Genomic DNA, 22,997 nt, shown 5'->3' with positions numbered 1-22,997 from the left:
GTTTTATAATGAAATAAATTAATATGGTGGCACAATTATATTTTTGTCTACAAAACTAATTTCAAACATTTAAACATACGCCTTCAGATCAAAAGATTTTTAAGATCATGAGAAACATTTCAGTCAAGTGTTTCAAAACTTTTGACTGGTAGTGTGTATATATATACAGGTGCATCTCAATAAATTAGAATGTCGTGGAAAAGTTCATTTATTTCAGTAATTCAACTCAAATTGTGAAACTCGTGTATTAAATAAATTCAATGCACACAGACTGAAGTAGTTTAAGTCTTTGGTTCTTTTAACTGTGATGATTTTGGCTCACATTTAACAAAAACCCACCAATTCACTATCTCAAAAAATTAGAATATGGTGACATGCCAATCAGCTAATCAACTCAAAACACCTGCAAAGGTTTCCCTGAGCCTTCAAAATGGTCTCTCAGTTTGGTTCACTAGGCTACACAATCACGGGGAAGACTGCTGATCTGACAGTTGTCCAGAAGACAATCATTGACACCCTTCACAAGGAGGGTAAGCCACAAACATTCATTGCCAAAGAAGCTGGCTGTTCACAGAGTGCTGTATCCAAGCATGTTAACAGAAAGTTGAGTGGAAGGAAAAAGTGTGGAAGAAAAAGATGCATAACCAACCGAGAGAACCGCAGCCTTATGATTGTCAAGTAAAATCGATTCAAGAATTTGGGTGAACTTCACAAGGAATGGACTGAGGCTGGGGTCAAGGCATCAAGAGCCACCACACACAGACATGTCAAGGAATTTGGCTACAGTTGTCGTATTCTTCTTGTTAAGCCACTCCTGAACCACAGACAACGTCAGAGGCGTCTTACCTGGGCTAAGGAGAAGAAGAACTGGACTGTTGCCCAGTGGTCCAAAGTCCTCTTTTCAGATGAGAGCAAGTTTTGTATTTCATTTGGAAACCAAGGTCCTAGAGTCTGGAGGAAGGGTGGAGAAGCTCATAGCCCAAGTTGCTTGAAGTCCAGTGTTAAGTTTCCACAGTCTGTGATGATTTGAGGTGCAATGTCATCTGCTGGTGTTGGTCCATTGTGTTTTTTGAAAACCAAAGTCACTGCACCCATTTACCAAGACATTTTGGAGCACTTCATGCTTCCTTCTGCTGACCAGCTTTTTAAAGATGCTGATTTCATTTTCCAGCAGGATTTGGCACCTGCCCACACGGCCAAAAGCACCAAAAGTTGGTTAAATGACCATGGTGTTGGTGTGCTTGACTGGCCAGCAAACTCACCAGACCTGAACCCCATAGAGAATCTATGGGGTATTGTCAAGAGGAAAATGAGAAACAAGAGACCAAAAAATGCAGATGAGCTGAAGGCCACTGTCAAAGAAACCTGGGCTTCCATACCACCTCAGCAATGCCACAAACTGATCACCTCCATGCCACGCCGAATTGAGACAGTAATTAAAGCAAAAGGAGCCCCTACCAAGTATTGAGTACATATACAGTAAATGAACATACTTTCCAGAAGGCCAACAATTCACTAAAAATGTTTTTTTATTGGTCTTATGATGTATTATAATTTTTTGAGATAGTGAATTGGTGGGTTTTTGTTAAATGTGAGCCAAAATCATCACAGTTAAAAGAACCAAAGACTTAAACTACTTCAGTCTGTGTGCATTGAATTTATTTAATACACGAGTTTCACAATTTGAGTTGAATTACTGAAATAAATGAACTTTTCCACGACATTCTAATTTATTGAGATGCACCTGTATATATATATATATATATATATATATATATATATATATATATATATATATATATATATATAAAAACTACTGAACAAAATCATGAACCATACTGCCTCATTCATTTGAGTTGTAGGAAAATCTAAATCAAAGCTCTTTGTGTCAAGACAAGTGACAAGCCTGACAAGCTGATTTGCCTTAGGGAAATTATCTAGTTTTCCAGATGTATCCGAAGGCGATACTCAACATGACCTTGTTCAAACCCCTCAGCAACCACAGCAATATGACTCCTGGTTTATTTGAACTGGCTTCCGACATATGTCAAAATACCTGGATCACAATGAATGCATGACTAACATGTCAAGTGATTACATCCATGTGAAATACAGTATGAATTTGAAGACCAGGAACACACTGAGAAGATTTAACTGTGGGGAGCAGAGCAAGGGAAGATATTTTGAAATAGTTTTGGATATTTTCAAATGTGTAAGCCACAAAATGTTGCTAAAGAATGTAAGGAGCATGTCTGTTGCTTACTGCATGAATTCTGGAAGTCAGATTTGAATCGCATCCTCACAGTTCTTTGGGTTATTTTAGTATAGTTGTTCACCCAAGGGGAAAACAAGATTTAGATCTTTGTTGTTAAAAGCGAACTTTGAAAACACAGCAGATTGCCAGTTTTCTGAGTCTTCGCACAAACACATACAAATTCGCACACACAGAGATGAGCTCATTCTGGTGCAATCATCCTCCAAGAATGATGTCTGTAAATGTGAATCGGTTGCTAAAAATGGCTATGAAAACACACATTGATACTAGAGATGAATGGAATGATTGTATATCAAAGTAAATAAAGGTATAACAGGATATTTAATGAGTGTTGTTAGGCACCAAATAAAGTTTTTATTTATTTACTGTTGCCAAACTACATCGCAACTTGGCACATTAATTTATATTATATAACGCTGAACATGGCTCATCCGATCAGTTGTGGTTTGTGTCAATCAAGTTCCAAAAAAGAGAAAATAATCGAATGAAATGAACAACCATTCATTTGTAAAGTATTTAATTCACATGGATAATTCAAAATAGAGATTAAAGGGATAGTTCATAAAAATAAAAATAAATAAATAAATAATTCTCTCATCATTTACTCACCCTCATGCCATCCCAAATGTGTATGACTTTCACTTTCAAAATGAGAAAGAATATGAACGTGAAAGTGGAGATTTATTGTAAAAAGGACTTAAATATTGATCTGTTTCACACCCACTACTATCAAATCACTTCTGAAGATATGGAATAAACCACTGGAGTCGTATGGATTACTTTAATGTGGCCTTTATGCAATTTTTGGAGCTTTAAAGTTCTGGTACCCATTCACTTGCATTTTAAGGACCAACAGAGCTGATATATACTTCCAAAAATCTTTGTTTGTGTCCTGCAGAAGAAAGAAAGTCATTCACATCTGGGATGGCATGAGGGTGAGTAAATGATGAGATAATTTTAATTTTTAGGTTGAACTATCCCTTTAACACATGGTTATTTAATTCATAAACCATTTCTCATTCAATATCAAGCAACAAAATACTGCGATATTTACCATTATTTTAATCACTGTGATAGAGAAATACTCATAATATAATATATGATTTTGATCATACTGCTCACTCTCCTCTTTCTCTCCTCGTCCTGTTGACTGACCTGTGCTTTCGTTGGCATCAAGACTGCCTGCCAGCTGCTCCAGCAGTCGTGCCCGTGCCGCATTTCTCTTGTGCTTCTTGCCTTCGTAGTGTTGCTGTGCCATCAACGGGTTGTTAAACCAGGCACCACACAAGCAGCAGTACTTGCCCGCCTCTCCGTGATTGGCCAGCGTAGTCCACGAAGGAAGGGGCGGGTCTGTGCACTGAGGGGTGGGTGGAGCTGAATCTGCACAGATATAAAACACTCGTAAATAGAGCACTTCATTCAGCATCAGTAAACATACTGGGGCCCCAAAAAGTATTTGGACACTCACACCAAACTAAATATGTATGAATGCCACTGCATGAGATAACAAAATATCAAACCAAGTAGCATTAGAAACTGCACAAGCTCACTTTTCAAGCAAAACATTTTTACAAAAATAAATCATAGATAACAGTTAAAACACAGTTTTTATGAGCCTATTCAATATCACACAAACACTAAAGATCTTACACCACACACACACACAAAATGACACACAAACAAAGCACTAAGAGATGCTTCCAAGCCTGATCTATTGAACAGTTATGCAGGTCAACAGAGGGTCAGTGCTTGTGCAGATGAGAATTCACCCTTGAGTTAGGAAGCCCTCCATCTTATGAGAAAAAGTGAGCGATTGGTTTGATCTTCCAGGTGGCATTTTCGAGGACACCATGGGACTTGTTACCATGGTTACCAACCCCAAATAGCCACAGGCCATGACACTGCCTCAGGTTAGAATGAGATAAAGACACTGCGATTGTTTACTGGACTTTTTAAATCACATAAAGACTGAAAAACCTGAAAAAATATCTGTGAAGACTTACATTTCTGCTTGTTCCTCACACAAAGCTATCATATGGCTTAAAACAAATTGTAATATAGCGCACAAGTTGTTTAGATTACTTTTATGCTACTTTTTGTCACTTTGTTCATTGTTTGGACAGGAGCAGTGTGAACACTATGCTAAACTTTTGCTTTTGTGTTTCACAGGAGAAAGAAAGTCAAATGGGTTTGTAATAGTTTTGCGTAGCCAGACCCATGACTATGGCATAGGTCTGGGATCTAAAGCCACTTCAGTTGGCCAAGTACCAGCTATTTAGACAGGAAAATCCATCTAACTGACATGCAAAGAGACCAATCACAGTCGATTTTGTCATTACGGGGTGTTTAGGGGCGGGGTTATCGGATATGTATCATACCATAATATTTATATAAATAATAATTTATACTGTATAATGGCGCACAGGTCTCCACTAGTCTCCGCGAGTGATTGCACAGAAAACCACACACATGCACAGACAGACCCAAGGTGGTGTTTAAGCACCTGCCCTTTTGGCCTCTGACTAGATAAGTGCCCTTTTTGCAAGACTTATTTTTTTTTTCTATTTCTTTTTCTAATTTTCTATTTTAGTTTTTAAATTTGGCCAATGGCATCAATTCTCAATTAAAAGCGTGTTGTAATGCCCGACAACTGCATTTGAGTTCTAAATCTGCTAGACCGCACTAGACCCTGCCCCTCCCTCTTCGAATTCCCTTGTCGCAGTCACCACAGTTAACGCATGCAAATCGAGCGCTCTGCGGAGCAGCATTCACGTCTCTCTGACATGCCTTCATTGGTGACAGCCAGGTAACGATAGTGTTTGCCCTAATCTTCGGCATTGTTTGTCACTATTGTGAAATTAAACCACTATTAAAACATATCAATACAGCCAGACTAACTTAGGCAATAGCCCTCCATTAAGCTTAACAACAAGCAAGCTAGTCTGGCGTTGGTGTAAAATAGTGTTGTGACGCCGTCGTCAAGGAAAAACGAGTGAACTCTGGTAGGCTAGTTCCTTTGTCAGGCAACTGAAACAAATATATATGCATTACGTGGTTCATAGTCAGTCGTATTTGGATATCAGAAACGTTAGCCAGCCTGTCACCCGTCACAAGAAAATGTGCAAATATATGTTTCGTCCACTGTTTATATGCTCATACTGATTAGCAAAAACTTTAAGATACAGCCTAGTAAATGATCGATTCTTACTCCTGTGACACAAAATATACTGGTAATTGTAAGCAAGCCAACCGATTGTTATTTCAACACAATAGTCCAGGGCCTTTACAAGCTCAGATTTGAAAGTTTAACTGTTCATCTAATTTTAATTTTAAAAGCAGGAGTTTGATCCTGCTCCCTTCACCTCAGTACACAGAACACACTTAGCCCAATTGTTGCAACTTTATTATTTTATTTATTCAGAGAAAAACCTTTTTCAATTTTGTGTGAAAGATTTGTTGATTTTGAATGGTTATTTATTTTATAGACCACTAAATCATGCACAATGTGACATTGTTTTCTTTGTTGTTGCCTGTTCTTGTGAAAAATGTAGAAATGGCAGTATTTCCCATTAATTACCTAGACTGTGAACGCATGTGTTTTGTGCCATTGCTTTGACAAAGCATCTCTCACTCCCATTCAGCATCTGAGGAGCAAGTTAAACACAGGTAACCACTTTTGCTTCATTTCTTTGATGGCTCAAATGTATGCTCTAGTCGATTTTGTGTTTTGACCATGTGTGAACTGCATTAAACTCCGTCTCGTTTTTCCGTGCTTTGTGACCACAAACCAAAGTGTTCATGTTTAAATTACTACTAGAGCACACAATTGTCATAGATCTAGCCTCTTAAATTTGCTCTTAAAGTGCACCAGATTGATGCATTTAACTTTAAAATGTGCAACATCTTCTTAAGTGGGACCATGCCCCTGGACCCCCCAAGAGGGTCCAGGGTCCACTCATCACAGTCTCACAAAATCCTGTGGGAAACACTGATAAAAGTGAATGCTAAAGACCAACGTCTCTGTGTCAATTGATAATTTTTTAAAAATCTGTTGAGTATTAAACATTTGCATGAGTGTATGGGTATTGAAATAAAAACAATTGTAAGTACAAAATGTGCTAATGTATGAAACTTCATTTTTTTTTTAATATAAATAATTATGAGAGGGGTGCCCTTTTCTTTGCATGAGCACCTGCCCTCCCAAAATGTTTGTGCATGGCCCTGCAGAAAACACACGGGAGATTAGCAGAAAATGTGTAGAGAGTCTCAGAAAACCTCATTATAAAAATTTCACAGACATAACTAGTAAAAAAAAAAGCAGAAAATGCAGCTCTGCTTCTGGATATCCACTTTACTTTCTGATACGTGCCTCAAACGGAACTCTGAATTAGTGCCCGACCGATAAATCGGTCGCATATTAGCCTTTCACCAATATATCGGTATCGGCGTATATGAAAACTTTTTTTCAAAACATATAATGCAGAAAACAATGCTTTAGAATTGGTGTCATAGCGTAGTTTGTCCAGCAGAGCGCACTCTGACTGAACTGAACTGCCGGTGGCGGAGTTAAACGTGGGGATTTGAGCGATCTCTTCTCCTTAAATTGCTAACTAGTTTGTGAAATACATACTGGAAAGTTAATAAAAAATTACTCCATCATTTTATATAACTAATATAACGTTAACCCTGTCCCTGACAACCATGTCACTCATGTTTATCACATCTGTTTGCTGTTAGCCAGCTATAGCTTGTAGTGCAGTAGGTAATGTAGCAGATTGAAAGGTAAACATCAGAGCATCTTTTTGCAGCTCAGCAGACAACTGTGCGGTGGCTGTTGCCTAGTTGGTGAGACACAATGCTGGAAAGTAAATAAAGTCCATCTTTTACTTGTGACAACGAGCTTATAGCTAACTAGCTAATCACGTAGCTACTTTCATTGTTGTCAGCTGAGTGGAAGCTAATGAGCAAACATGTATTCACCAAACTGTTTTGTTCAGGATTCACAGTTTGGTACCCCATTCAACCGAACAATTCCAGTTGTTGCATTTATAAAATGTAATATTTAAAATACTTGCCTTGTGTAAATAATAATATATAGGAACTGTATCTAAAATAAATGAGGGGTGATAAATACTAATACAACAGGCTGGAAAAATAGACATTTATTCATTTTAATATCCTATATAAATATTTTGAATGTGTTGAAACTTGACACCGGGCGACGCACCCTAAAAACTGCACTGTTAGAACGGTTTCATGCTGAAGAGCCGCTCAAAAGTACGTTTTATTTTTTTTTTCTCTCTCGTAAATGTAAATTAGTGTAAATGCCAACATCATCATATATGTCAAAAGGACTGATGCCTGTCATGAAAAACATGAGCTCATTGATGTCATTAAGTGAGTTTTTTATCCCATCAGTTAGTTTATACGTAGGGTTATGTCCTACATAAATTTAATGGTGCAACACTCAAATATTTAGTAGAGCGTAAATTGTGACTTAGTGCCCATTTACGCCACCACTAGGCTAAGTTGTAACATACGTATAGCTGGTGCAACCGGCCCCTGATGTTTATTTAGCTATTTATTTTATTTTATTTTAATTTATTCTTTATTTAAATGGTCAGCCACTGACTGATACAAAACAATACTGATGTTAATTAAGCTATTTATTTTATTTTTATTTATTCTTTATTTTAATGGTCAGCATTTGACTGATACTAAACAGTACTGATGTTTATTTAGCTATTTATTTTATTGTTATTTATTCTTTATTTTAATGGTCAGCCATTGACTGATTCTAAACAGTACTGATGTTAATTAAGCTATTTATTGTATTTTTATTCTTTATTTAAATGGTCAGCAGTTGACTGATACTAAACATACAGTACTGATTTTTATTTTATTTTATTAATTTTATTTATTCTTTATTTTAATGGTCAGCAATTGACTTACACTAACAGTACTGATATTTATTAAGCTATTTATTGTATTTTTATTTATTCTTTACTTTCTCAGTGTTCATTTCTAACATTTGTTGACAATGTATAATAATGTCAAATGTTCTTTGATTAAAATATATTTTTAAGAAAGCAGCCTTCTGAGTACCTTTGCATAGTCATGTCGGTGCAAAATTGGTGCACAATCCACATAGAAAAGGTCTGTTTTCATTCCAGCTCAAAAATTAGCTATATCGGTCACCATATCGGTAATCAGTGAATTTTCCCTCTCTAAAATCTGTATCGGTCTCAAACATCCCATATCGGTCGGGCTCTACTCTGAATATCTTTAAAAGATCTGATGTCACTAACCTGGCAAACTTGGGCAAATTCTGTGATTATTTCATCCTCAAAAGCGCTCATTCTATCAACACAGAACATTGTGAACACAACTCGGCTTTCAGGTAGACGGATAAAAATCCTGTGTGCGTCTACTCTTGGAAGTTCCATCGAAATAGCCAATCCGATTTGCGCTGAGTTGATCAAGAAAGCGTTTTCCAGTTTTGTGTGCTATAAGTATCAGACGGTTAGAGAAAAGACCGTGGGCAGTCAATGGCCGTGCCATCTGATGCTGAGACTAGGTTTGGTACAACATGAGGGTGAGTAAATGATGTCAGAAATGTATTTTTTGAGTGAACTATCCCTTTAAAGCTTTACCATGGTACAGCCTATTAATATAGCTGTGCAAATGCATCAGAATCCGAGTTTTGTGCCGTGTAGTGGGTGAATCCCAAAAACTGGACATATTGGTTCCTAAGATGGTGATCATTTTGTTAAGTTGATTTGTCATTTTGGAGCAACATGAGGCCAATAACACATATCTGCAGCTTCACTTCACCCTGGTTTCGCCACCCACATATCACTATAAGAGTTTGTTCCCATTGATGCACTCTTTCTAAAAGTCAAACTTCGCTGTGCATTCGCTTCATTGCAGATTTAGTTTCAGACCCCTTCATTTTTTTCACATTTTGTTACGTTGCAGACTTATGCTAAAAGGCTTTAAAAAAAAATTCACACCAATCTACACTCCATACCACAGTGAAATGTCAAATGTCAAAGTGAAAACAGATTTTTGATAACTTTGCAAATGTATTAAAAAGAAAAAAAATTAAATATCACATTAACATAAATATTAAGACCTTTAACTCAGTACTTAGTTGAAGCACCTTTGGCAGCGATTACAGCCTCAAGTCTTATTGGGTATGATGCGATAAGCTTTGCACACCGGGATTTGGGGATTTTCTGCCATTCTTCTCTGCAGATCCTCTCAAGCTCTGTCAGGTTGGATGGAGACAGCCCATTGGTGGACAGCCATTTTCAGGTCTCTCCAGAGATGTTCGATTGGGTTCAAGTCTGGGCTCTGGCTGGGCCACTCAAGGACATTCACAGCATTGTCCCTAAGCCACTCTTGCATTGTCTTGGCTGTGTGCTTAGGGTCATTGTCCTGTTGGAAGGTGAACCTTTGGCCCTGAGGTCCTGAGTGCTCTGGACCAGGTTTTCATTAAGGATAACTCTGTATTTTACCACGTTCAGCTTTTCTTCAACCCTGACCAGTCCCCCAGTCCCTGCCGCTGAAAAACACCCCCACAGCATGATGCTACCACCACCATGCTTTACCGTTGGGATGGTATTGCACAGGTGATGAGTGGTGCCTGGTTTCCTCCAGACATAACACTTGGAACAAACAGTCAAACAGTTCAGTCTTCGTTTCATCACAGTCTGAGAGTCCTTCAGGTGTTTTTTTTTGCAAATTCCAAGTGGGCTTTTATGTGTCTTGCACTGAGGAGAGGCTTCTGTCTGGCCACTCTGCCATAAAACCCTGATTGGTGGAGTGTTGCAGTGATGGTTGTCCTTCTGCAAGTTTCTCCATTCTCCACACATGATCTCTGGAGCTCAACCAGAGTGACCATCGGTTTCTTGGTCACCTCTCTTACCAAGGCCCTTCTCCCCTGATTGCTCAGTTTGGCTGGGCAGCCAGCTCTAGGAAGAGTCCTGGTTGTTATGGAGGCCAATGTGCTCTTGGGAAACTTCAATGCAGCTGAAATTTTTATGTAGCCTTCCCCAGATCTATGCCTCGACACAATCCTATCTCTGAGCTCTGAAGGCAGTTCCTTTGACCTCACAGCTTGGATTTTGTTCTGATATACATTTTCAGCTGTGAGACCTTATGTAGACAGGTGTCTGCCTTTCCAAATCATGTCCAATCAATTTAATCCTCACTGGTGGACTCCAATCAAAGTGCAGAAACATCTCAAAGATGATCCAGAGAAATGGGATGCACCTGAGCTAAATTTCAAGTGTCATAGCAAAGGGTCTGAATACTTATGTCAGTGTGATATTTCTTTTTTTTTTAAATACATTTGCAAAGTTATCAAAAACCTGCTCTAGGGGAACCCCTGCCTGTAGAAATGCAAGGTCGGTCCAAGGGCTGAAGAGGCGGCAACAGATCGGCGTGACGACCACGCGATGTGTCCTGCGGTGCCATGCCCATCTCGGGACTCGAGTCTGAATCCAGTGCTGAGGTGGTCTCATATGCATCAACCCGAGCGGTGTGGCCACCGCTGAGGATGCCATATGCCCCAGGAGCCTCTGAAAAAGTTTCATCTAGACTGAGTCCAACTCCAAGCCGAGAAAAGAGATGCTCTGAACCGGGGAGAGCTTGCTCTTTTCCCAGTTGACCCGAAGCCCCAGTCGGCTGAGGTGCGTGAGCGGATGCCCACTTCCCTTAGCGGGGCAAGGGCTGCCTCTGCGAACTTCGTGAAGACGCGAGGGGACAAGGACAGGCTGAAGGGGAGGACCTTGTACTGGTATGCTCGGCCCTCGAAAGCAAACCACAGGAAGGGTCTGTGTCGAGGTAAGACCAAGACGTGGAAGTACGCGTCCTTCAGGTCTACCACCACGAACCAATCTTGATGAAGTGGAGGTGTTTGGGGCTCCCAAGAGTGACCCCTAGTGTCACTACATCGACACACTGTCAAAGGGGAACAAGGTTTTATTCAACAAGTTTTTTTTCTTCTAAAACATTGTCAATGCATTGGTAATATCTTGTAATGTAGTTTATTTCTTGTCATATTTTAAACAATATTTGAATTAAAATTGCTTAATTATCCTCATGTTCCATCTTTTGATCCTGGAACCAAAACAACACCTCAAACATTTTTGTCAGTAATTTTGTTGTAATTTTATTCAGTGCTGCTGGAAACATCATAACTCAAGTGAGATCCTCTCAAAAACCGGACAATATACATTTATCCTGTTGAAAAAAAATTATAAGCATCTGACAATGGAAAAGCTTTCAGCAAAGGTAGGACTGAACTATTTAATTATAGTCCAGATGTTTGGTGATATTTAGTCATGTTGATTATTGTAGTTTAGCAATATTAACAGAATCTGATAATCTGGAATATGTTTTGCCATTGATGTGTACATGTTACTGATGTATAAAACAGGCTGTATGGTGCAATAACAGACAGAAAAGGAAAAGTTTGTATTTATGAGTTTATGTCATTTTGGGTATTTTGTGATATTTTACAAAAGGTTTAATTTTTATTTTGTGTTCAATGAACCACTTTTTTAAAGTTTGACCCAGAATAAACTCGTAATTTGCGTGCACCACCTTCCCCACCCACCCACCACCGTACAACACCATTCACCAGTGGTGATTGGCCATTAAACAACTACAGTGGTAAAAAATTGCCAACCGCAACACCTCTAGGAGAAAAAAATAAAATCAGCTTTCACCATTGTGGAGAACAGACAACATACACAAACTTATATCAGTGTATATATACTATACACCACATGAAGAGGCAGATGATGCCGATGAACCCCAAAGCAAAGATGGTTTTAGACACAGAGTGACAGGAAGAGAAGTGAGAGACAGTCAAAGGGAAGGTGGGCAGGTAAGAGACTTCTCAGTCTCAAGGGTAACTCCTCAACTGTCAGAACCAATCCTCGTATGATGACTTTTTCAGAGTGAATAGCACTCTTAATTGTCATCAAGATTACTTTTGACTCTGATCTCTCTTGAAACCCCTGTTCTACCACTTTCTCCATAAATTTGTGAAAAAGTCTGTTCATATTGCTGCACTAATACTTTATAAAGCTGTCTACTTTGTGTGAAGCCATCTACCTGCTAAAAAAATCACCTTAAACCAGCCTAAGTTGGGTTTATGGTTTCAGCTGGATTCCCATTCTGGCCAGCTGTTATGGTTTAGTAATTTTAGAGGGGTTTTTGGCACTTGTCAGCTGGTCAGGCTGGGGTACAAGCTTGTAGGGCTGCACAATTAATTTAATAAATAATCGAGTTTACAATTACAGCTGCCACAATTAACTAATTGTGAAAAGTGTCAATTATAGCAGTCCATGTAGGTCTACTCATGTTGCATATATTTTCTGTTTCATTTTCTATTTAACATATTTTTTTGCAGTGGTTGATAATTTTAACCAATCAGAGACATGTCCATTGCTCGCTTCTGTGTATGATTTATTCCAAATCTGAATAACAGCATTGTTTTTTATGCTTCTGAGAGGGCAAATGTAAAGTTGACCATTTAGGTAACTAGTCTTGGTTTACTGACATATACCACAACAATAAAGCCATTCAGGATCACAGTTCTCAGCTTGTTTTGGATGTGTAGCCAACATAAACAATACGGCATGCAGTTGACCCACCCCAAATAAGTATTTTAATTAGGGTTGTCTATTGATTAAATTGTTTAATCGAATTAATTACATGGTGTTATATATGTGATTAATTGCAAAATATAATAATTACAAATAATATACAGATATAGTATATACCAACAATCATCCATGCGATTATCTTATCAGCCAATCATGCGGCAGCAGTGCAGTGCATAAAATCACACAGACACGGGTCAGGAGCTTCAGTTAATGTTCACATCAACCATCAGTATGGAGAACAAATTTGATATCAGTGATTTGGACTGTGGCATGATTGCTGGTGCCAGACGTGCTGGTTTGAGTATTTCTGTAACTGCTGATCTCCTGGTATTTTCACGCACAACAGTCTCTAGAATTTACTCCGAATGGTGCCAAAAACAAAAAACATCCAGTGAGCGGAAGCTCTGCGAATGTAAATGCCTTTTTGATGAGAGAGGGCAACAGAGAATGGCCAGACTGGTTCGAACTGACGAAGTCTAAGGTAAGTCAGTTAACCGCTATGTACAATTGTGGTGAGAAGAATATCATCTCAGAATACTATTCTGAGATGCGGGTTGGCGCTGTTTTGGTGGCATGAGGGGGATCTACACAATATTAGGCAGCTGGTTTTAATGTTGTGGCTTATCGGAGTATATATTATAAAAAAAAAAAGAATATTATTCAGATCATTTAAATGCATTACATTATTGTGCTTGAGGAGTTAAGCATTTATAAGACAATACAAAAAGTGGCTTTAGAATCCAATGTATTGTTTATTTTCATACAGTATTATTGAAAATAAGCCAATCATTGGCCTACAGTTCACAGCAATCCGTTTTGCAATTAAATTTCTCATTTAGTCTGAGATTTATTGTTAGGGCTTGTCTAAGGACCTGTCAATGTACACCTGCATCAGATGGATGCTTTTGGAGCATCTCACTTTGGTTGCGTCACGTCATAAACATACCATTTTTAGGTCGCTATGTCAAGTTAAACATAGTTTAATACTTAGAAAACACATCTTTAGATCCCTAAATTTGGATTTGCACTCCATCAAGCTGTGTTTTGAATGTAAGAATGCATCCTCGTGTTGTGCTGTCTGCTGAAGTGTTGGTTTGTTCTCTGTGTAAGCTGCACCTGGAGCACGCAAGCTGCCTATACAGCTGAAGTTTTGCTTACTGCCCCCTGGAAAAAACAGGTGGTACTCAGGAATCTGTCTTATTACGGACTGGAGACATGATTAATTGCGTAATTTTTTTTTACGTATTTTTAAAATATAATTATTTGCACTGAATTTACGTGTTAAATCGCCAGCCCTAATTTTAATGTAAATTCTATTAATCAAAATTAATCACAATTACAATATCAAGGGAAATAATCAACAGTTATGATTTTTGTCATTATCATGCAGCCCTACCAGCTAGAATAGTTAAAAACCAGCTACCAGGCCAACAAACCATCATGGACTGGTTTAACTTGTTGTTTCAGCAGGGAAAGAAGACAGAACAAGAGGAAACAATGCCCAGAACTCTAAATACATTATTTCCAAGCCTACACTGAGAGTAAACCAAGAACAAACTGCATCTCAAATTGAAGATCACATTCTCATTCTCTCCACTGAGTGCTTGTTATAATATCTAATGCACACAGAGAATGAAAAACAGTATAACAGATTGTGCATTGTATGTCTAGTCAAGGGAATGAGTCTGTAGGGCTGTAAGAAACCCTATCTTGCTTGATTGAAATCATTTCCCCTTATGACAGGAAATGATATTCAATAGTCATTGACAGGCTAAAGATAGAAACACACGCCTGCTGTTTGTGTCCTGATGCCTGCAGTAGACATCTGTGATGCAGTTAGGCTCACTTTAAAGTCAAGCATAATCCAATATGGACAGAGAAACAAAAAATGTGTTAAGAAAAGATATTCCCTGGAGCATAAAACAGCAAGCTAATCTCTTGAATCCAAGTTTGATGTTTATATTACAGTCGACACTGATGACTTTCCAAACTGGCACATATCCAGCTATCAAAGCTCAGGTGGTTGAAGGTGTCTGTCTAGAATCAATTTTGTTTCACAGTGTCAAATCTAATTAAGAAGTGAATCTAGTGGACTACAGTTGTTTTGACAAGCGCTTGCTTATAATTAATCCTTATATAAAACCTTTTATTGTAGATAAAACCAGAGGTATGTTTGTAGACCAGTTCTTTAGATTTAATATCCAGAGAATACTTTGTTTTGTCAGAGCTGTGGCCTAGCAGTTCGTGCATATGCTGTGACATATTGATTGTGGTGCTCATTTGGGTGATGTGAGTTCGATTCCGTCTCCCTCCCCATCATTTCCTGTCCTCTGTCTACTCTCCTCTCAATAAAGATAGAAAAAGGCAGGAAACTAAGCATTATTTTGAGCCAGAGGCTCTTCTGCGATTTCAGCCTTAGGGGAGCTCTGCCCTTTATCTTAATATGAAATGTCCGCAGAATATTTCTTTTATAAAGCAGGTCACGTGTTCTTGCATAGCTGACAATGTTTGAGAGGGTAATAAATAAATAATATTGCATCTGTTTGTCAATAGTTGTATATTACTAATAGGATGTACAGTATATGGTTGCTGTTTATTTGTGATTTTAAAAGGAATGAGAGGAGTACGTGTATAGGAGCACGGTCCTCCGTGCCGAACATTGCTGCTTGATGTTGCCTATGGCTAAGATAAGATTCACCAATGACTAGAGGGAAGGAAGGACAATACTTAACATAACGAACTGTAGAGTTTTTAAACAACTATAATGAGGATGATTTAAGAGTGAAATAACCACAGATAGCTTACTCTGCTGTTTCAGGCAAATATGAAAATAGAACACATGATCACATATTTTTAAGGTTGCTGACAGCTGATTGTTAAGGTGCCTGAGATACATGGAGGCCGAAACCCCCCTAAATAGGCAATGGCTACATTTTAAGCACGTGTCTCTTACCTGTGGGTGTTGGTAAACTTGGTGACTCCCCCAGCACCAAGCGAACTCTCTTAGCGTGCGTTTTGCCCTGGTAGTGCGACTGAGCAACGATCGCAGAGGTAAAGAACATGTTACAGAGCGTACAGCATTTGTTTCTGTCCACCTCGTTCTCCGCACTGTCCTACAGAAGGAGAAATACAGAACAGACAGTGCATCAAGCACTTTAAAATTTCTCAGATGCAGCGGTTCTCAACCCTGTTCCTGGAGGCCCCCCAACACTGCACATTTTGTATATCTCCCTTTTCTGACACACCCAATTCAGGTCTTGGAGTCTCCACTAATGAGCTGATGCATTGAATCAGGTGTGTTTGATTAGAGAAATGTCCAAAATGTGTAGTGTTTGGGGAGCCCCAGGAACAGGCTTGGGAACCACTGCTCTAATGCAAATGTTTGAGGTGCAATTTTCACACAAAGGGGAACAATTCTGTTGCATTAAGAAAAATATGCGATATGTGGGTGTTTCTTCAACTTCTGGCTTTTTTAGCACTGTGGACTTTTAACATGATGTAAATGTAAAGTAAAACATTTACATCATGTTAAAACATTTTTCAAAGTCTTTTTACATTTGTTTACTTACAATGTCCAGCAGTCTTTGTACATGCATCGCAGGGGATTTATGTCGTTTTTGTCCTTTTTTCAGAAAGTCATTAATATTTCCACCAACATGTCATTTCCAGCACCTCTCAAATTCTGTCATGTTTAATAGAATTCTGTGGAGGAAATGATGGTGATGGAAATGACATTTCTAATATTTCTGAAATAAAATGGCAGACTCTTTCGTCTTGCTAAGGCTAATTTCATGGCTAACAATTAATGCTAAATATACACTATTCAATATTTTTTTCACACGTTTTGCATAATTTGGCAAAATTGCAGCTTGATTGGAAATTACACCCAATAAAAATATTCTGCTCACAAGTGATTTTTACCATGAATTTTTCTTGTTTTATTCAAACACTTTTCTCATACTTCTTCTCAAGCATGCTCTTCACTGACACTTTTGTCAACTTAGTTACATTAAAAAGTACACTAACTGAAAAATAAAAAATAAATTGTGGAACAGATATAATTTTTATGAATTGCTAGAAGTCATTTTCACACAATAAATATTGAAATGGTTTAGGTTTATGTCACTCTTTGTTTAGATGATCATAGTTTTAAACATGTAATAATTAATCAAGTATAATATGATTTTTATAGTTTAATATTGAAAGTCTGAGTGTGAGACAAGGCTAAAACAACAAAATCTTACATTTAACATTAACGACATTTGAAAAGTACCAAAACTATGGTGATGAAGGCCTGGTAAAAAAAAGTGAAAAAAGTGAAAAGTATGACCTTTATTGCAAAAAAAAAAAAATTGGACATGGTACCATCATAATGCCATCATAGTAGTTTTTTTTTTTTTTTTTTTGGTATGTTTGCTTGTTTTCTTGATTTTATTGCTCTACTGATTTCTTACAAGAAAACAAACACAAACAAAATATTCAGCCAGTCCACTTTAACTATCAACCATCTATCATACAAATTTTAGATTTAAATCAAACTAAAAGCCAGAAGATATTTTGGTTCAAACAGAATATACATATGTCAGAATAAACACATGCGCACACACATAAACGTATTTACGGCAACATTCCGAGTGCTGCAAGCTGTTGCCACTGGCTTGGACTGACTTTCTAGTCTCAGGAGAAAGGACTGTGGATTACGGGGCCACTATCAATTGTAGCACAGACAGGGCCCTTGGCGTTTTCCCAACCCCCCTGCTGTGAGACAGGTCCTGGCCCAGTCCAGCAGGAAAGAGGTCAGCTTTAAGTAAATAAGGCACAAAGAGACGTCAAGAACTGTCCCAGTTTACTGACCTGCCTCTCCAAGAAACAATCCAGCTTATCCTCTCTTATAAACACAATAAAGGCAGCAACTAGAAAGCACAGAACACCAAACACTCTTTAGAGTATCTTTGATATCACTTATATACTGTAGGTCAATGTGGGGATATATGGAGGGAAAAACCTGTGAAAGTATCACGGAAACCACACAGAGGGTGCAAAGGTTAAATAATATATTAAATATATTAAATAATACATATGAGAGCCTAAATACAGACAATCAGTAATGTATAAAGTAGACATCAAGTGAGACATATTAGGTGAGATGTGTCAGGATGTTTTGGGTTGCTTCATGATTTTAGTTTTACATGCTTTTTAAAGGAACAATCCACCCAGAAATTTTGAGAAAGGTTTAGCAGATTGTTCACGATGCTCTTTTATTTTATACAATAAACGTTAATGTGGAAGGTTCTTAAAATGAAAAAAAAAAAAAAAAGTCCATATGGCTTATTTTCTTTTTAACAAGTGGGTCAGAACCCATACGATAGCTTTGTTTGAGCAACAGACTGATATTAAGTCATTATTCACTGAAAATCTTCCCCTGCACCATAACACTCAAATCTCTTTCGTACTGTTGCATATTCAAACTTGACACATTATGATAGGTTACCACACACAGGAACCAATGGTATTTAGCATCACTGAGTGCTTTCACATGCACAATTTATTTCACACGTATTATGCTTAATAAGCTGACAACGTGTAAGGTCATGTAAACACGGTTTTCCTGGTAGCACTTTATTTTACAGTACTGTTCTACATTTAGGTACTATATAATTACAACAATTATAGTAATTACTATGTACTAACCCTAACCTTAACCCATATTAAGTACATGTAGTTCCCTAATATTGCTCAGTACTTTCTTTGGTAAGTACACTGTAAGTATGCTGAAAGTACATGTACTGTAAAATAAAGTGCAACCATTGTACTTTAACAGGGTAAGGTCGTTAAGCATAAACCAATCGGCACACATAGATTTTCGCCCGTTACACCGATTTTACACTGCATGTACACACCTTTACCAGTGCTCTTACCAGCTTTTCCAGTGTGCGCAAGTGTTGTGTGCATGCCATTTTATGCTTTGACATAAAAAGCAGAGAATAACCTGATGATTTCAAGTTATTTGTAAATGCTGGTTTCTTATTTTGTCGCCTATTTTTGTTCATTTCCAGTGTATTGGTATGCATGTAAACATGCTCGCCGACGTCAAACCGTCTTGATGTGCAGTAATTTGAACACAAATGAGACTACATTTGAAACCTAGTGCGGAAGTGAAGATTTTCAGTAAATAACAATGTAAATTTCTGTTCCTCACACAAACATTTTGTATGGCTTCATATGACTTATAAATAGTGCCCAAGTCATATGAACTACTTGTATAATACCTTTATGGTGTTTTATTTATTTATTTATTTATTTATTTATTTTGAGCTTGACCGCACCCATCCCCATTCACTTTCATTTTATGCAAAACAGCTGCGTTGACATTCTACTAAACATCTCCTGTTGTGCTTCATGGAAGTTAGAACATTTTGGAGTGACATGATGGTGAGTAAATGATAACAATTTTAATTTTTCCTTTTCCTTTTAATTATGCAGATATTGTATATATATATATATATATATATATATATATATATATATATATATATATATATATATATATATATATATATATATATATATATACAGACTGCAGTTCTGCTTCCATTTTTTAAATATCTCAATTCTTTTTAGTATACAGCAACAAGATTACATATGGAGAGCCAATGGAGACTTTTGCTGAAGTCTCCTGCAGTTTTAATCTCGTTAACGAAATCACTGATGAAAACTATGATTTTATTTGCTCAACGATAAGAAATACAAGATGAAAAATATATTTTCGTCAACAGTAGGCTATATGACGAGAAAGAATAATAATGAGAAAAGGTATAGAAGATATTCTTCTTTTTCTGTCAAAATTCATTTATTTCCTTCTTAGGAATATGACAATATAATGCTTTATTAACACTTCCAAACAAAGCCTTCCCAAGTATAAAGACAGAAATTAAAATATGCCTTACTTAGGCTGAAAAATGCTTAATATCTGTCAAAAGTTCCATCTAGGCTTGTTTTGTACAACAAATAGCGTTAAGTACAAATTAACTTTCCCCATCACTTATCACTGACACCGAATCACTGCTCTGTGTGTTTGTGGTGTGCACGAGAGTAATGACTCTGGGCGGACACATCGCAAAGGTTCTGCCCTTCCAACCACTGTTTATGCTGGTTTATGCTGTATTAGTGGTCTATGCGTTAATCAAAAATTAAGAAAAAAATAAAATTAATCGCATGTGTTAATGCATTTATTTTGACAACTATAGTAATAATACTTAGATTGAGTTGGTTGATCCATTTTATTTAAGGCTATCAATCTGATGCAAATATCCACATTTATACTCCTAGTGATATCCCATGGGATATTTCCCATATGCTTTCCCATGAACCCTCAGTCATCATAAAACTATACTTCTCAAGTTTATGTGTGGATGTAGTTGATGTTTTTGTTGTATTAGACCTTGGAATGATGTATACAGGCTCAGGTGTGCTCTGCTTTCACATTTATTACAGTAAAATCTGCATGTTAAGTTGAGGCCAGGCATATACAATGCATTCAGAAAGTATTTAGACCCCTTAATTTTTTCACATTTCGTTATGTTGCAGCCTTATGCTAAAATGCTTTATTTTATTTTTTTTCACATCATCTACATCTACACTCCATACCCCATAATGATAAAGCAAACAGATTTTTTATAACTTTGCAAATGTATTAAAAACAAAAACTGAAATATCACATTAACATAAGTATTCAGACCCTTTGCTATGGATCATCTTTGAGATGTTTCTACACTTTGATTGGAGTCCACCTGTGGCAAATTCATTTGATTGGACATGATTTGGAAAGGCACACACCTGTCTATATAAGGTCTCACAGCTGAAAATGCATATCAGAGCAAAAACCAAGCAGTGAGGTCAAAGGAACTGCCTGCAGAGACAAGAGTCGAGGCACAAATCTGGGGAAGGCTACAAAAAAATTCCTGAGAGCACAATGGCCTCCATAATTCTTAAATGGAAGAAATTTGGAACAACCAGGACTCTTTCTAGAGCTGGCCGCCTGGCCAAACTGAGCAATCAGGGGAGAAGGACCTTGGTAAGAGAGGTGACCAAGAACCCGATGGTCACTCTGGTTGAGCTCCAGAGATCATGTGTGGAGATGGGAGAAACTTGCAGAAGTACAACCATCACTGCAACACTCCACTGATCAGGGCTTTATGGCAGAGTGGCCAGATGGAAGACTCTCCTCAGTGCAAGACACATGAATGCCCCCTTGGAATTTGCAAAAAAGCACCTAAAGGACTCTCAGACTATGATGAAACAAATATTGAACTGTTTGGCCTCAATTCCAAGTGTCATGTCTGGAGGATACCAGGCACCACTACCTTCGCAATACCATCCCAAAGGTGAAGCATGGTGGTGGTAGCATCATGCTGTGGTGGTGTTCTTCAGCGGCAGGGACTCGGGGACTGGTCAGAGATATCCTTAATGAAGACCAGGTCCAGAGCGCTCAGGACCTCAGGGCCGAAGATTCACCTTCCAACAGGACAATGACCCTAAGCACACAGCCAAGACAACTCTGTGAATGTCCTTGAGTGGCCCAGCCAGAGCCCGGACTCGAACCCAATCGAACATCTCTGGAGAGACCTGAAAATGACTGTATAGCAGAATCTCTACCGGTTGACACATTTCGAACTAGACACTTTTGTCTATCAAATTGTCAATTTACCTAAGAATTATTCTGTCACTTCTCCTGAATTCTGCCATGCCTTAACATGCTGTCATGTTATGCCAGAAGTGCTGCATATTGGCACAGTGGAGTGTAATGTGAGCCTGATCTCACAGAGAACATACTCTCTTTCACACACCAGTCGCCTCAGAGCTGTGGCATTCCTTGTGTGTGCATTAGGGGACCAGAGTGTTAGCTGTCACCTGCCTTCTGAAGGGACAGGGAATAATAAGTTGAAACTTCATGGCCTAGTTCTGTTTCTCTGAGCCTGTGACCTGATTCAAGTGAGCTGGCCAGCAGAATGTGTGTTTGTAGAGGTTAGTGTGTTCGTCGCCCAGTAGTGTTAACATGCTGTCCGCTAATGCAAAACAGTTCGTTTGTAGTTCATTTTCATAGCTCAGGCTACGCTCATCACTAAATGTGTGTGTGCACCGCAGTCATTATGAATGTGTTTTGGTGTTTCATGAGATCTCTGTTCAGTAAATGCAAATATTTCCAGTTTAGCATACCCATGCATTCCACACACACTTTTCTCTGCATGAGGCGATATTATGAATATTATTATACACAATATATTCATGATAATTATTAAGGGTATTCAACATTACAATGATTTTTAAGCACTTTGTATTTTGCTTTTAAGTTTACTAAGAATTTGTCAGTAGACTACTTTCGTGATTCCTCTTCTCGTGGCTTGCGAATATGAGCGTTAAGACAGAGATGTTTTAATTGTGTCTCTGATGGGGTGGATGATATGACCAAAAAATATATGTAGATAGAGTGAATACAGGTAAAGAGGGGCATTTAAGCTTAATCATCTACTGAATCTTTATGTGTACAGTATATTCTTCCATTACTAAAAATCTGCAAAAAAATTCATTCTAAACTACTGTCGGATTACACTGAATACTGAAGTAGCTATTTTAAATGGCAATATTTTTTTTTAAAGCCTTTATAGAGAAAACACACACATACGGTGTATGTATGTATGTGTGTGTGTGTGTGTGTGTATATATATATATATATATATATATATATATATATATATATATATATATATATATACTGAACACCGATGAGCCAAAACATTATTAACACTCATAGGTGAATAGAATACCGTTGGACATCTCATAACAAGGCCACATGTCAAGGGTTTGGGTAGATTAGATGGTAAGCGAACAATCAGTTCTCATGGTAAACATGTTGAATGCAGGAGAAATGGGCAGGAGTAAAGACTTAAGCGACTTTGACATGGGCCAAATTGTTATGGCAGGATGACTGGATCATAGTATCTCTGAAACGGCAAGGCTTGTGAGGTGCTCCCTTTCAGCAC

General features: G+C 37.9%; 1 protein-coding gene across 1 annotated transcript in view; it reads right to left on the bottom strand.

Moving 5' to 3' along the window:
* The window catches only part of LOC127412433 (zinc finger matrin-type protein 4-like), a 120,434-nt gene that overhangs the window by 53,335 nt on the left and 44,102 nt on the right, over nucleotides 1-22,997 (bottom strand). Inside the window, exons 4-5 of the mRNA XM_051648779.1 lie at nucleotides 15,911-16,070; nucleotides 3,431-3,655 (exon numbers count right to left, since the gene is read on the bottom strand). Coding sequence (XP_051504739.1) covers nucleotides 3,431-3,655; nucleotides 15,911-16,070 — 385 coding nt within the window. The remainder of the gene's footprint in view (nucleotides 1-3,430; nucleotides 3,656-15,910; nucleotides 16,071-22,997) is intronic.

Source organism: Myxocyprinus asiaticus, chromosome 21 (genome assembly GCF_019703515.2).
Source record: "Myxocyprinus asiaticus isolate MX2 ecotype Aquarium Trade chromosome 21, UBuf_Myxa_2, whole genome shotgun sequence".
Classification (NCBI taxonomy): Eukaryota; Metazoa; Chordata; class Actinopteri; order Cypriniformes; family Catostomidae; genus Myxocyprinus; species Myxocyprinus asiaticus.
Note: the sequence above shows the minus strand (reverse complement) of the source record. Positions and strands in the feature narration are given on the sequence as shown.